General features: G+C 37.2%; 1 protein-coding gene across 4 annotated transcripts in view; it reads left to right on the forward strand.

Moving 5' to 3' along the window:
- Window positions 1-4,255: 4,255 nt before the first annotated feature.
- The window catches only part of ripor2 (RHO family interacting cell polarization regulator 2), a 50,484-nt gene continuing 39,917 nt past the window's right edge, over window positions 4,256-14,822 (forward strand). The window contains exon 1 of one of the 4 annotated variants that reach the window (XM_077196341.1): window positions 4,256-4,525. In XM_077196341.1, the coding sequence (XP_077052456.1) occupies window positions 4,447-4,525 (79 nt within the window). In that variant the 5' untranslated portion in view covers window positions 4,256-4,446. Of the gene's footprint in view, window positions 4,526-12,781; window positions 12,991-14,822 lie in introns of those variants that run through there. The other 3 variants (XM_077196339.1, XM_077196342.1, XM_077196340.1) reach the window with 3 other exon arrangements.

Genomic DNA, 14,822 nt, shown 5'->3' on the forward strand with positions numbered 1-14,822 from the left:
TGTGAATTGTATATTACAGTAGCTGAAATGCTTTCAAAGTTTAAAAGACCCCCAATAATCACTGCTCAGCTGATTTAAAACATTTTAATTTGTATAACAAAAGACCTGTTTTATGTTACTAATTTAATTCTTATATTCCAATGCTAAACAACCTAAGAATTAATTTTTCATCGATATTTTGCATCAGATTTAAGGTTCACACTGACATTATTATAGGCTATAGCCAGGCTTATATTTTGCATGTTCTCTGGTCTGGAGAATGGTTCCTCCTGGCTACCCCAGGGATCTTATTACTCTCTTGTCCTTAATTATTCATGCGCACAGACCTGAAATGCACCACCAGGAAACTGTAGGCCAGGGGTGAGTCAATCCAACTAAAATCAAACAAAATACAAACATCTTGTGACTATTGCTTGCATAGCTGTAGAATCAGAAAGACGTGTGGGATTATCAGATGCTAGTGTTCAACTGTAAAAGAATACCCGTTTTCAAGAACAAACTAACATTATGAAGAAAACTAGAACCCATCTTATTAAGTATCATTATTATAATAACAATGTTTACAGGAGACATACAGTATAGTGCTTTGAAGCATTTTAAAGAACAATAGGACTCATTCACTAATCTATGGAAGCTTGTTCCCACCACAGAAAAAAATAAAAAGGAAATAACAACTTTTTCTCTCACAATTGTAATTACAAAAAGTCAGGTTAAAATCAGTCAAGTTAAAATCTATAAAATCAGAACTGCACGAATCAAAGGGTGCTTTCACACCTGTAGTTCGGTTCATTTGGTCCGGACTAAGGGCGAAAATTGATACTTTGTATCATTTTCAGGCGTTTTGGTTCCTTTTCACACCACACTGCTTGCTCTTGTCCAGGCAGTCTGGTCTGGTCAACTGATGAGTTAATTAAACGAACCAAAATGCAGTCATGTGACAACATCCACATCACTCGTTGGCCAGATGAAGATCTTGAACATATTTCCACAACTGCACTTAGATTGGTCAGAATTAACGTGCGGGAAAATTCCAACAGAACTCCCGGAATTAAACAAAGAGGAAAATCCGGCAGACATGCGGAGAATTTGCTCACAATGTATGTTCAGAATCAGCACATGCTTTATCCTTTTGCAAATCCCCCCATAAACAACAAAGTCTAGACACGATATAAATAAGAAATACACTGTGCAGTGCGGACAACTTCAGTGTTTATGATGAGATTTTAGTGGGTGTGCAGAACGCGGGAAATCAGTCATGGCCTATAAGTGAACATGCACCCCAGGACACTGCGTGAATGATTTACTGTCTTGTGCACTATTATGTCTTTGATACTACAGTATGTATTTCATTATACAACCAACGGTCAATATAACCCCACCTGTATTGTGTCTCCTATCTAATTAATCCTCGTTTCTTGACACACACTTTGGTGTACAACACCTTCTCTTAGAATGCAGTGTGTGTTTGTTATATCAATCTGAGTATAAATGGACACAAACACTAACCCATATGTCTGCCACACTTGAGATAGCGTCATAAATCCTCCCAACAGAGTAATCTCCTGCTTAGAAATTCCCCATTTCTTATTGGTTGAGCCAACCCTGAAAGGTGGGACCTTTCTCAGGCTTTAAATTGCCTCTACACAAGCCCTTCCTTCCCTTGGCTTCTTGGTACGTTCGGGGTGCTGTGCTGTCCTGCGTGACCTCAGCAGGCCCCAGGGCAGCAGGCCTTGACTCACAACCAGCCATGTGCCCATGGAGAGAGAGAGAGAACTTTCAACCAGAAGAGAGTCAAACTAACCATGCAAGTTCATCATATCTTTTTCATCCAACGGAGAAGAAAACGATTGCAACTTCAACGTTTGACACTCACGGAACCATCAAGACCCTTTTCCTGGAACTTCAAGAAATGCTTTCACTGCAAAGGCCATGCAAGTATACATTTAAGGATGTGCTCTTAAAATAATAAGCTGATGGTCCTTTTCATGTTCATTGAATCTTTTCCGTAACTTCATTTCATTTCCAGTTTCATTCTGTCATTTACCATCTACCCACGAATGTGTAATTGTTTGTATGTTAGTTATGTGTTCATGATTTTGTTAATAAAACTTGTTCACAATGTGTATTTGGTTCTGATTCTCTGCTTGCAACAAAGTTTATTTTACGATCAAAAGAGTTCGTTGGACGAACTGATTAATTGATTGTAATATTGCAGAAGCGAGCGCTAACAAGCAGGAGAATGAGAAAAAAAACTTTTAAGAACACGTTTCTAAGTTTCATGTTAGTTAGCGCTGAACAATTCTGATTCATCAACATTACAACAAAGGTATACGAACAAATTTATGTATGTACTCCAATGATTTTTATTAGGCTATAGAGCATAGGTCTACATAGCCTACCTGTGGTTAATCATGCGGAAATGCTGCGTAAGAACAGTACATATATATGCACAAATTGTATTAACTTATTAATAAAAAAGGCCCATTATGTTTGTACATGTGTGCAAATTTACAAATTAGGATTATCTTCCTAACATCTTTGTTTTGTGATTTAAAAAAAGTTTTATTTTGACAGTTTTCTACAATTAGTTTGCACCAGGTCAGTTGGTTATAAGTAGATGCAATGGTAATGTAAACGCTTTATTCAATTACTACATTCAAAAGAAAAAAAATAATTTTACATTTGTGTTCTAGGGCATTGCTATATGACTGATATATAACAGTAAAAACTCTGTTTTGTTCTCTGAACAATCATAACGTTGTCAGTTTTTTTCATTAGTCACATGTTTCCCTTTGTTTAGTTTTCCCGCCACTCCTTTGTTACCATGGTCACTGTCATTATGAGTTCATTTGGTTCAGCTGTGTTTGATAAATCATCCTCATTAGTGTTTGCCCTATAAGTTGGTCCCATACATCCATTCTCTGTCTGATCACCATTATATTAAGTGTGTGTTACTCAACCTGTTTGCCTGTCTTCTAGATTGTAATTAAAACTTTGTACCACCGTGACATCTTAAAAAAAAAAATGTGGTTGTGCGAATGTTAAGGAAACATTGCATTTTATCATTTTGCAAACATTGTGGAAACGTTACTTTTAAATTTTGCAAACATTGTGGAAACGTTACTTTTAAATGTTTTGTGAATGTTCTGTAACAAGTAGTAACATTTAAAAAAAATGTTAGAAGAATGTCAAACTAAACCATTTCAGAAATTAAATGTTCCATGAACATTTTTGTGCTAACGTTTTTAGAACATTATTAAAAGACCAGATAACTCTAAATGATCATTCTGTTAACGTTGCTGGATGAATATTTGTCCATAATTTTGAGAGAACCTTGCCAGAACATTAGCCAAAATTCTGAAAACGTTCCTTGTTAGCTGGGGAATCATAAGTCTGGTTGTTTGGAAAAGCATATTTTGAGGTATCTTTCATTACCATAAACTGTTCTTGATGAGTTACATGTAGCAGTGTAATACTGTTTAAATCCCACACTTGTTTAAGCAATAATAATAATAGTGTTTATTGCTTAAGCAAACACCACTAAATGTTAATGGATGGAGCAATCACATCAAAATGTTTCCCGGAAACGTGACAAGTGTGGGTGGATCTATTTTGGTTCCCCTATATAGGACATGTTTTTAAAAGAGTCCAGAAGTGAATAATTGCTGTTATACGACTGTGAGTGTGTGAGCTGACCCCTCCGTTAATGAGATTGTCATTAGGTCTATTCCACAGAGCTTTCATAGGAGGCACTCAAAAATTAAAGAGAAAGACTTAAATTCACTGCAGCCTAGTTACTATTTCAGAAAGACTTTATATGTGAAGAACATGATAGGATCTTTCCAACACTCACCAAATTGTGAAGTTAGAAGAATTTTACTAAATTACTGTAAATTAATTATTGTTACTTGTATATTATTGTATATAAAAAAAAACGCATGCACATTTTTTTAGATGTTATCTAAAGGTTCAATAAAATGATCCATTTTAAAACAAAAGGTCAACTTTTTCTTGACCTTTAATGGCTGTATGGTGAGGCTGAAACCTGTGAACACAACCCTGTGTTACATTTTATGCAATTTATCACCAAAATCACCAAGCTTTGGCTCTCCCTTTGTCCTGACCACCACTCGAAACACCGTTGGCATATTTACCACACACAATATCTCCCTCATTCTGACACTCACACAGGAGATTATGAAATCATCCTGTTGATGAAACTTGGCCTGGATGGTGTGGGCTCCCACACACACTCACACTTGACTTGGTGCAGTGAGTAGAAGCTCAGAGTGGTCCACTGCCTCTCGCCTCTCTGCTCAGTCTCAAGCTGACAGTGGGCTTTACATTCGCCCGGAGGGAAGACAGTCCGAACGTTGATTTAATTTTACAGTATAGTTGCTGCTCAGCTGTTACGCAAAAGAGAAGAGCAAGAGAGGATAAGACGGAATGGCCTTTCCTGACATCACGGAGGATAACTTAAAAGAACTCGTGCGTGAGGAGGCAGAGGACATCTTTGATGATGACGGTAGGGTCATGCTGGGACGGGGTGGGAAGTTTAGGCCGTGTTTGTGAGTGAATCCTAAGGAGATGTCGTTTTTATGTGTCATATCTCAACATAACAACATAAGTGTGTTGAGTGGGCGTTCTTCTTGTATAACTCCTGGCTGTGTTGAAGTACAAAGATCTGTTTGATAACTCAGATATATTATGATTTGAGCATGTACAGCTGCGCTTGTAAAACTGAAACACTGCAGCCATTTGGGATTGTTTTAAGGTAATGCATGATGAAACATGTTCATGTGAGGGATATCTGCTGTTCGAGCGGAGGAACAGGATGCTGGTCGATGTTCTGGAAGGCATACATTTCTCCTGTTTATGACATTTGCATAAATTAACATACTGTACGGATTTTATAAACACTCTGAAGAGAATTTACTTTATACTTTCTACTCAATGACTCTTTGGAGCAGCACAAATAAAATGTAATAACTTGAGGATGTAATGACTTCTGCTTTTTCTGTTAATGGCATTTCAAGCAGATGAATGTAATGCAAATCTTTCTCTATCTGCTTGAGCATTTGAAATGTTGCTTTCATAAAAGGAGTATATATGATTTGTGTTCAACCAAGGAGAAAAGTCTGCACATGCTTCACATACACAAAAGTTTGAGGTTGGTAAGAATGTTTATGTTTTTGAGTCTCTTATGCTCACCAAGGCTGCATTTGTTGATCAAAAATGCAGTAAAATTAGTAATATTGCAAAATATCACAATTTTAAATAACTGTTTTCTATTCAAATATATTTTCTAATGTAATTTTATCATGCAATGCCTAAGCTGAATTTTTAGCATCATTACTCCAGTCTTCAGTGTCACATGATCCTTCTAATATGCTGATTTACTGCTCAAGAAACATATCTTATTATCGTGATACTTTACAATTCCCTGACAAACAGAAGTTCTAAAGAACAGGATTTATTTGAAATATAAATATTTTGTAACATAATAAATGCCTTTAATGTCACTTTTAATCAGTTTAATGCATCCTTGCTGAATAAAAGTCTGTCTTTCTTTCTTTCAAATAATAATAATAATATTACTGAGACCAATTTTTTAAAAACTATTGTATAATAAGAGAACTTAAATAATTTGGATTTTTGGACACAATTAGTGGGCTAAATTATTCACTCACCAGATGCATTTTTCCAAAGTTCATTATGGACACTCAAGGCACCTTTTGAGGAATAAACATAATACATCTTTCCCATTCCCAAGATCATTCCCATTGTGTTGCTTATTCTGTGTATGAAGGGTTCACATTGGCATCAGAGGCTATGAAACTTGCTACCTCATTAAATGTCACATATAAAACATCACTTCACTAGTAATGTTGTCATTTTAAAGCCTGTTTCTATGCTAGCAGATGTCTAGTGCTTTCTCTGTGATATGCTGTCTTAGACATGTTGTCATCTCTATCTACTACTAAAGAACTGAATGTTCAGATTTAGCTGCTGTTTCTGCAGAAACACTGTTACCTGCTGCCTCGGTAGGTGAGAAAGAGCGGGAACATCTGTGCATGAGAATAGAGAGAGAAGGAATAGTAAGTGATTTATTTCACTCAATCCCTGACTGTCTGTAAGTAATGACTGAGGTCTTTGTATTTTCCCTAAAGGGTTTGAACTGTAGAAATGGCATGGTTGAGTTTGTATCGGGTGGAAATGTGTTGCTATCTGTTAAAGACTGTGATTGTGTGAATGTGTTGCTACCCATCATTTTCACATATTACATATAGAGATGGGTGTTTATCAAATGCAGAAGCATGTGATAGATGGAATAGTTAGATATTGATATTTAAATATAATATACACAGTACCTATGCTACTATGGTATCATATGCATTAATGTGTTGCTGGAAGGAATTATCAGCAGACATTACATTATTGATATTTGAGATGTTGTAAAGTTACACATGAATTGAACCAAACAGATTGTCCTTCACATGGGGATTGTGCACTTTTTTATGGGACAATCCTGACTTGGTGTTTTATAGGCGAGATAAAAAAAATAAATTAAAAAAAACAACAATTATTATTTTCAGATCTGTTAGTCTAGTGCTACAACTTTTATGTAGCATGCATGGGGACCTATGTTCAAATCTGACCTAATGTATTTTAAAGAAAGCAGCTAAACTGAAATAATAATAAACAAAAAAAATCTAAATATCTCCTTTTGTATGGTAATGACAGCATTACGTGAAAGCTGACTTGATTAGACTGACTTTTTTTTCAATAATCATGCAACTTCTGTATTTTTCTTCTTTTGAAGTTCAAAATCCAAGTGAGCACATTGTTCTTCCCATATTTAATGTCCATCCAATAAAACCAGCTCATTAGAGTCACTACTGCACTAAGGCCATCCAGCTTGCAACCTAGTTTAAATTTTCCCTGAAAACTTTTTTCTTTTTCTTTAACCTAATTCATTCAAAAAGTGTTTGAGTAAGGGCACCTTTTTGGAAACAAAACAATACTTGTGTGTTTTTTTCTTTTTTTTTTTTCTTGCATGTGCTTCATGAGTTATTCAAAGAGGGTTTTCATGTGGCCGCCTGCGGCTCCTTGAATAGAGAGTGACGCCTGTTTTCTGATCCTGAAGCTATGAAGTATCAGCAATGCTGAGAATAAACTAAGTGACAATTGAGTCTTGGTAAAAACAAAATGTCAAAGTATCGTCAAGTTATGTTTACTCACAGGCTTTGTTTTACTCATAAATTGAAAAACCCCATTATAAAATCTTGAAGGAACTAGGGGCGAATTAGACTTCCAGGTTGTGACATCACACCGGCACCACACTATAGCAAACCACAACGATCCAACCATCCAATCAATTCCCAATGGACAAAATCAAGTCCTGTCCTAAATGTTTTCTTTTTTGAGAAGCCGTTTCACTCGGATGTCGACACATAGGGAAGAAAAAACTATCGCAACTTCCGTTTCATGCTGACTTTAATATTACCTAATATTCATGAGCCAGCTTGTTTTATAATTTTTCATCCCCACTTCTTCAAATCGTTCTTTCGCTCCTGATTTCATCAATATACAATTAGAGTTGGCATTATAACTACATTGATTTTGCAGTATTACATTAAAATTTTTCCTAAATTGTTTGTGAAGCATAAAATTAATTAATTGAAACTTTGTGACATGTTTATGTTTTTTAATTTAAAGGTCTTTGCAACTTTTTGATTGGGTGGAGTCCTCATGTGATATTGCTGCAATGTATCTGTGAGGTGTCAAAAAGCTGCTGTTGCAAAAAATGCTAAGAACATCATTTAAGCTGGATTTAATCATGTTTTCTGTCAATCAAATCAAACGCCCATGGAAAAATCAGTGTCGGATTTCAAACCATTTGTACTCTCCCTGATCTATTGCACTCAGCCCAGAGAAACCGTATCCCCTCAGGGGCTTCAGCAAAGCTTAATGTTGTGGCATTAGATTTCAATGCTGAGCTGCTCCGTGTATTGATTCCTGCAGGATGGGAGAGATTTACGGGTATATAGTCTAGCTTTAACTGAGCCGTCGGTAGAGATGTTATCTGTAGGCCTGTGGATCAGAACTGGCACAGTGATCACTACACAATGTGCTTAGTCATCATCACTCTACAACACATGTCCATGGCTGCCATGAATATCTATGATGTCAGTGTCTATGTCAGCAAAGAAGGACAATTGTAGCTCTAAATGGCTGTATGATGGGCACCCATCAAACAATGGCTTATCGTTATCAGAAGCTGATTTAGTGTGGGAGTCAGAGAGTGATGTAGCACTGATCATTTCACACAGTTTGATTCTTCACAACAGACACTTTTAACGGTATAACAACATTATTTACCACAGATTGCAAAACTGATTAACTGTTCTGTGTGAAATCGAACTGGATGAGACTTGTTCAAAGTTGTATTGAATTCCATATAAATGTGCCACTTCTGTATATCTACAAATCACCTACAGTTAAGAAGAATTTGTGTGATAATAATAATAATACTATTTATTGCACATCTTTTATAATATATATTTTATAATATACTCCGCTTCGGACCTATTCACGATACAGCACAGCCTCAAGTACCTTATTGCTTGCATAATATATTGCAGGTCTTTTGTAATATTTCCATTGCCATCGTGTTATAAAAGCAATAAGGCACTTAAAGGGATATTTCACCAAAATGTTTTAATTCTGTCATCATTTACTTACCCTCAAGTTCCAAACCTGATTTTCTTTCTTCTGCTGAACACAAAAGAAGATATTTTGAAGAATGCCGGAAACCAAAAAATTGATGGACTCCATTGACTTCTATAGAAGTCAATGGAGTCCATCAACTGTTTTGTTAATCATATTCTTTAAAAAACTTTTGTGTTCAGCGGAAGAAAGATGTTTGGAACAATTTGAGGGTGAGTAAATGATGAAAGAATATAAATTATTGGGTGAACTATCACTTTAAGCCACTTAATGATTTTTTTTTTTTTTTTTTCTTAATTTGTTTTTATCTTTTTATATTTGATCTTTTTCAAATATACAAAAACACATCCAAGACTTCTTATCTCATTGACAAATATTTTTACTCTTATAACTAACAAATATTGAAAAACCCTCACCTGCTTTATTTAGATTGTGCTTTAAAAAATGATGAGAAAACTTGAAATTATTGGAAAGTGAAAGTTGGAGTAAGATGTGGGGCATTGCGTAAACCCACTGGAAACATTCATTTGCCGCTAGATTGTATCTCCAATATTTATTTATTTTTAGATCTACAGCCATACTTTAAGGATAATGACATCTTTGGTAGGTTGGCAGGTTCAGGCATATGCCGACTGGAGGCTTTAGGCCCTCTCACTGCATCTAGCGTGTGATGCTCTGAGAAAGTGTGTCAGAAGGAAGCAGCCATGACCTGGTCATAGCGACTCAGGACACGTTCCCTTGAGCGCACAGAACAAACTGTGCCCCCTCAGGGTGTGAGGAAAAGAACATGGGATTGCTGTTCTCTTTCTTTGTGTTTTTAAAAGACTACTTTCAGGTGTCACGTGCACAATGACTGTTTACGGTGCATTACTGTGTGCTTTTTCCTCGCTGCCATTTGATGGTCCATTGACCTACTTTAGACCAAACAAGGGGAGCTTCCACAAACACGAGGCTACGACTGTATACTTGTGCTACTCGGTGGGTGAAATGCACAATGTGGAGAGGTAAAAACACTGATGTGGCCATTGACAGATGAGCAGAGACACTTCGCGGTTTGCTCTGAACCACCATTCCGTTGGAAAACGTGATCCATCTGGGAACACCATGCCCCGGTTATTTCTTTATCTTTATGCCATTTATAATGTCATGATCTCAATCTTACTGTAAGCCTGTAATGCTGATATCGAAATACTGAACACCTGGCTGTCACACACAGCTGTGTGGGTCGGCACCATGGGCTGCTATACCTGCATCAGAGCCTGTCATTATAGAACCAAAGGCGATCAGCCACAGGGCATGGCAGTCTATAATTTAAAAATGTAGGCTTACTGACTGCCTTCAAACACCATGAAATATACACAGTTTTGCGGTGCTGCATTTCAAAGGGTTTAAGGGAAAATTTATGCCCACCTGACAATTTACTTAGAGCTAGGTTTATACATTTTACAAGGAAATGAGAGTGGCTCCCATACAAAACTCACAATATTGTGCTTTCTGCTAAACCAGTGCAGAGTTCTCAACCTTTGTGGCTCCAACGATATTCAAAGGCCCAACACTATAGTTTCTAGAAATTAAATTTCAGGATTCCACATCTCCCCCTTTTTTAACCAATAAATATATATGACTTTTCACATGGTTTGTGATTTACTTGGTAATGATTTAAATAACATCTTTTTAATTTACAATTTACAATTAAATAAAATGCTTTAGAGCTTGGCATGACAAGAAAAATGTATATTCATTATAAAAATGCCCAAGGAGCTTTAAGATTGTACTAATTATGACATTTTCAGATATCATACTTTTAAAATTATGCTACCTCATTTTTCCGGGAATATCTTTGGGGAGCCCTAAAATAAATTTTTTAAACATCTTTAATAGTTTTAGCTTGTTCAATGTTGTAGAACAATCAAAATAAACTTTATTTAAAATAAAACAAACAAACCAAAATACGTCCTCGCGGACAACTGCTGGCTACCGGAAATAAACATAACTGCCAGCAGCCCCTCGCTGACGACTGCGGGCTAAAATACAAATACAAAAACAAAACACAACTAAAACACAGGCCTGTTCCTCTCTCGATCATCAACATCGTCGCTCCTCCTTTATGCTTCCGCTCCTCCGTGAGAGATGCGAGACCGGTGTGCTTCACAGGTGCTGCTCATTAGCAATCGCACCACCGGCCCCCCGCCGTTCTCTCACGTCCCCCGGCCGTCCTGTTCGCCACAAATGTTTTTTATTATTATTATTTTAAATAATTTTAACTTAGGTCATCTTTGGAAGTTAGGGCCCGCTTGGAAGTTTGCTGAGGCCCCTCAAACTCGAACCACTCCAAACGGGACTCGAATCGGAGTCTCCGGCACAGGAGGCGGGTGCGCTAACAAACTGCGTCTGTTGCTAGTGCGCATCTTGAGGCCAGGGGAGTGAGGTTTACACGCACAACTCTTACTGACCTACTTCCGTTACGCTTATAATGACTTGAATACACTTGAATATTTTTTTCTGCATAAAGTCTTGTTTACAGAGGTAGTATAGAATATTTCTGCCTTGTTAAAGTGGTCATTCTGTCGACAGCTTTGAACATACTGATCTTCATCTGCACTCGTCTGGCGGCTTTTTGTAACCTCTTGACCTCAGTGGCATGCCGTAACCTATGTCTGTTTGTCTCTCCGAATGGAAGTGTTTGCAAATTCCTGAGATGAGACAAATTTGTTGAACAGAATTGTACAAACGTGTGTGGATGATTTATATCTGACCCAGTTTATATCTACAATGCGCAGGAAGATGGCAGCATAAAATACCAAGACAGATTGATTGAACATGATAAGTGTTTCTAGATTTCAACTTGTATAAGAGCACGTCCAGCCGCTATAAATGCCAGAGATGATACAAATAAGATGTCTTTATTTGAGTGTTTCAAATGAGTCACATTCCTCCATTGTTTATTGATTCATCTTATAGAACCTGCTGTTTTCATTCGTATTTCACCGACTTTTAAGACCAGTTGCAAGTGAATGGAGAGAGCTTTTACTTTTGTATCAGGCTCATTTAAGCCTGAAAACTGTTTGTACAGGGCTCCAGTAAATATAGCTTCTCATCGGGGGCTGTTGATGACAGCCATAATTACAGGTTGAGCCGAGCAGCAGCTGAGAGAGAGGATGCATGTGGAGGTGTCTGTGCTACACTGTCCAAGCCTGTCTGGGTGCACTCAGTCTCTCCGACAATTATACAATACATTACAAGGCACAGGACTGATGAACCATCAAGGTCAGGTTTAACCACCATGAGCTCAGCAGGAAGACTAGGACTTAAAGAATGAGACATGATGTAAAGTCGCTTTCACCGTAACTGTAACTAAATCAGGTGCTCAAACTGTAATGTGGTCATGCTTATTCTGCTATAAAGGGCAGTGCCTGTATTTCTTCCACCTACAGCAAGGACTTCAGCATGATGAATAAATGTGTGTTTTACAGATAAAAAGATAAAAGAGGGGTATTTCACGCTTAATTAATCCTTCTAATTGATCTTTTATCTGCCCACCTTGTCTAAAAAGTAACATACACATAATAAAATTACACTCATTGTCCCATTACCAGTTTAGTGTTAGGCTATATGTATTTCCCTGACATGTTGTCTTAGTAGTTTATGTTGAATTTATTTATTGTATAGGCTAAATCTCAGTTTTTGTTTGTTTGGGGGTAGCCCTGACCATTGTATCCAGCGTATACAATGGTCAGTAGTCTGCAGCTTGTAGGCTACTATTTTCTATGGTGTGCCGGTTTCATGTAGCTTACAGGCACACTGATGTATTTTAAATATGCAAAACTCCTACAGACACATTGTTTAAGCAGCTGAAGATTCACTCTGACAGCTGAGCACATACACTATTAATGCCAGCCCCTGTACACTACAATGCGTTTTTAGTCAAGCCTCGAGAGGAGTCAAGGGTGAATATGTAGTGACAAAACGAGAAGACCACGCCCACTACCACAGCGCTGCCTGATGATTGGTCCGTGGCGGCCGTGAGGGAGCGCTACAAATCTGTACGAGTGCACGACACATGATTTTTGATCCGTTGCTGTCGTTCCGGATGGTTTCGCGTGGTAAAGTCTGTGGTGTTGACATTTTACACGTTTTGCTCTAATAGTTTTATTTAGCACATGAGCCGCAGAAAGGGAAAGGGAGATTTTGCTTTCATAAATGGAAGTGCCTAACCCGAGTAAATAACATTGACTGGGAATAAGTTTTCTCTCTCGTGCGGTGAGTAGTCTATGATCTGTATACTTAATACTACAACGACTTTAAATATTGATATTATAGCTCACTGTAGCGACATAGCCTACTGTTTTGCAGCGTGGGTTTGCTGGAGTTTTTTCTCAAATGACAATAGTTGTGGTTTACCATTTCCTTTTGTTTTGATGCATTGTGCATGTGATGAACTAATAACTACCGTTTTTAACTCAGCATCCGAGTCAAGGATTTATTTTATGCTCCTATGATATTCAGTTTAGATAAATCTGTTAAATAAACAGACTGAATATTTGTACATTTGAAGGGAACTGACCGAGAAGCACGTAATTGACATTTGCAGAAGCTGGTCAGTTTCTTTAAAGCTTTTCGTCTGCTTCATTTAATAAACGATGTAATCTACCCCGCTTTAAACTGAGTGAGACTTCAGTTCGCTTCTCGAACGAATTGTTCTTAAGAGCCGGATCTTTTCAATTAATCAAAACCGAAAAGCATGAGGCTAAATTGAACAATTGGCTACTATGGTTTCCTCCACTATCAATTTAGGCATAACTTTACGTTGCTTTTCGAAAACGCAGCCCTAATTTTGTTCATTTGTCGGGCTTCACGAATCCGACTGAATATGTCCGGATGATTTAGCCTACTGCACTTTGTTGGTTTGTGCTGGTGTGATTATAATGATTGTGTGATGAGATAAGAAAAACTGCCAACAGAACACCAGACAATATCTTTTTGAACCTGCTGTAGTTGTAGTATAGGCTAGCAATGCATACTTTGGCAGCTGTCAGTTTAGTATTTCATGAGCTCATATGCATAACACAGAGAGTGCCATGTTTACAGGTGAAATACTTATCTTGGTTACTTTGTAGAATCTGATGAAAGTGATTGTGAACATGAAGGTGATTTAAGGTATTCATTTCTGAATATTTTGCAATTAACCTAAAATATATTAAAAGTAATATAAAAAAATAATAAAAGTATGATTACATAATTTGCAATGCTTTCATGCTTTTTTATGTTTGTACCTTGATCTTTTTTATACAAACTCTGATTCAATCCAATATGTATTGCATTGAATCAGAGTTTGTATATTGTGATTTCTCTCAGCGCTTGTTGTTTTGCTAAAGGGCTTAGAACTCTTTAATGAAGATTTTATTAAAATTCCACCAGAGAAAATGAATAAGAATGAATAAGAATGAAAAGAATGACCACTGAAAAAGTGGGTTGTCACTGCTATGCTCTATTGGAGGGGGCTGCTATGAGTCTAGAGCTGCCAAACCGATGACAAATGAGCATTTCTCAGAACTTCATCTGAAGATCTTTCTCTGATTAAAACCCACCTTTCCCTTCCTTCTAACTCCAGCTCCCCCCATTCAGCCCCAACCCTTTTACTCTTATCTCTTTAATCTCAGCCTCTCAAAAATGTCGTGTAGTCCAGTTTAGATCACATTCTGCTCTGTTTTCTGTTCGACATGTCAAAGCAAAGATTCAGAGGTTAATCAGTTTTATCTAGGTCTGCTTAGCCAGTGGGCTGCTGTGCTGATTATTTGAAAGCTGTTTGTTTGAATACAATACATTATGGCTTATTATTTGATACAATGGGTCTTTGAGGTCTATCTGAACTGTCAACAGTGAGAATAATGAATGTTGTTCTTTATATTAATAATTTATTTTCTAAAGCAAATAAAAGGGATGTTTGGTTTTTGAGTGTACTTCAGGGCATAGTGTGTGTCTTCAGCAGTGCATGTTATTTCTTATTCGCGAATTTCGCTGGATAGGGAAAAGCTGAGTGAAACTTGGCAGGAGTTCAGTGAGACGAGGCCTCTTTACTGCAGGCTCTTCAA

This window comes from Siphateles boraxobius, unplaced genomic scaffold (genome assembly GCF_051911475.1).
Source record: "Siphateles boraxobius isolate OS27281-9 unplaced genomic scaffold, OSU_SipBor_1 35, whole genome shotgun sequence".
In the NCBI taxonomy this organism is placed as follows: domain Eukaryota; kingdom Metazoa; phylum Chordata; class Actinopteri; order Cypriniformes; family Leuciscidae; genus Siphateles; species Siphateles boraxobius.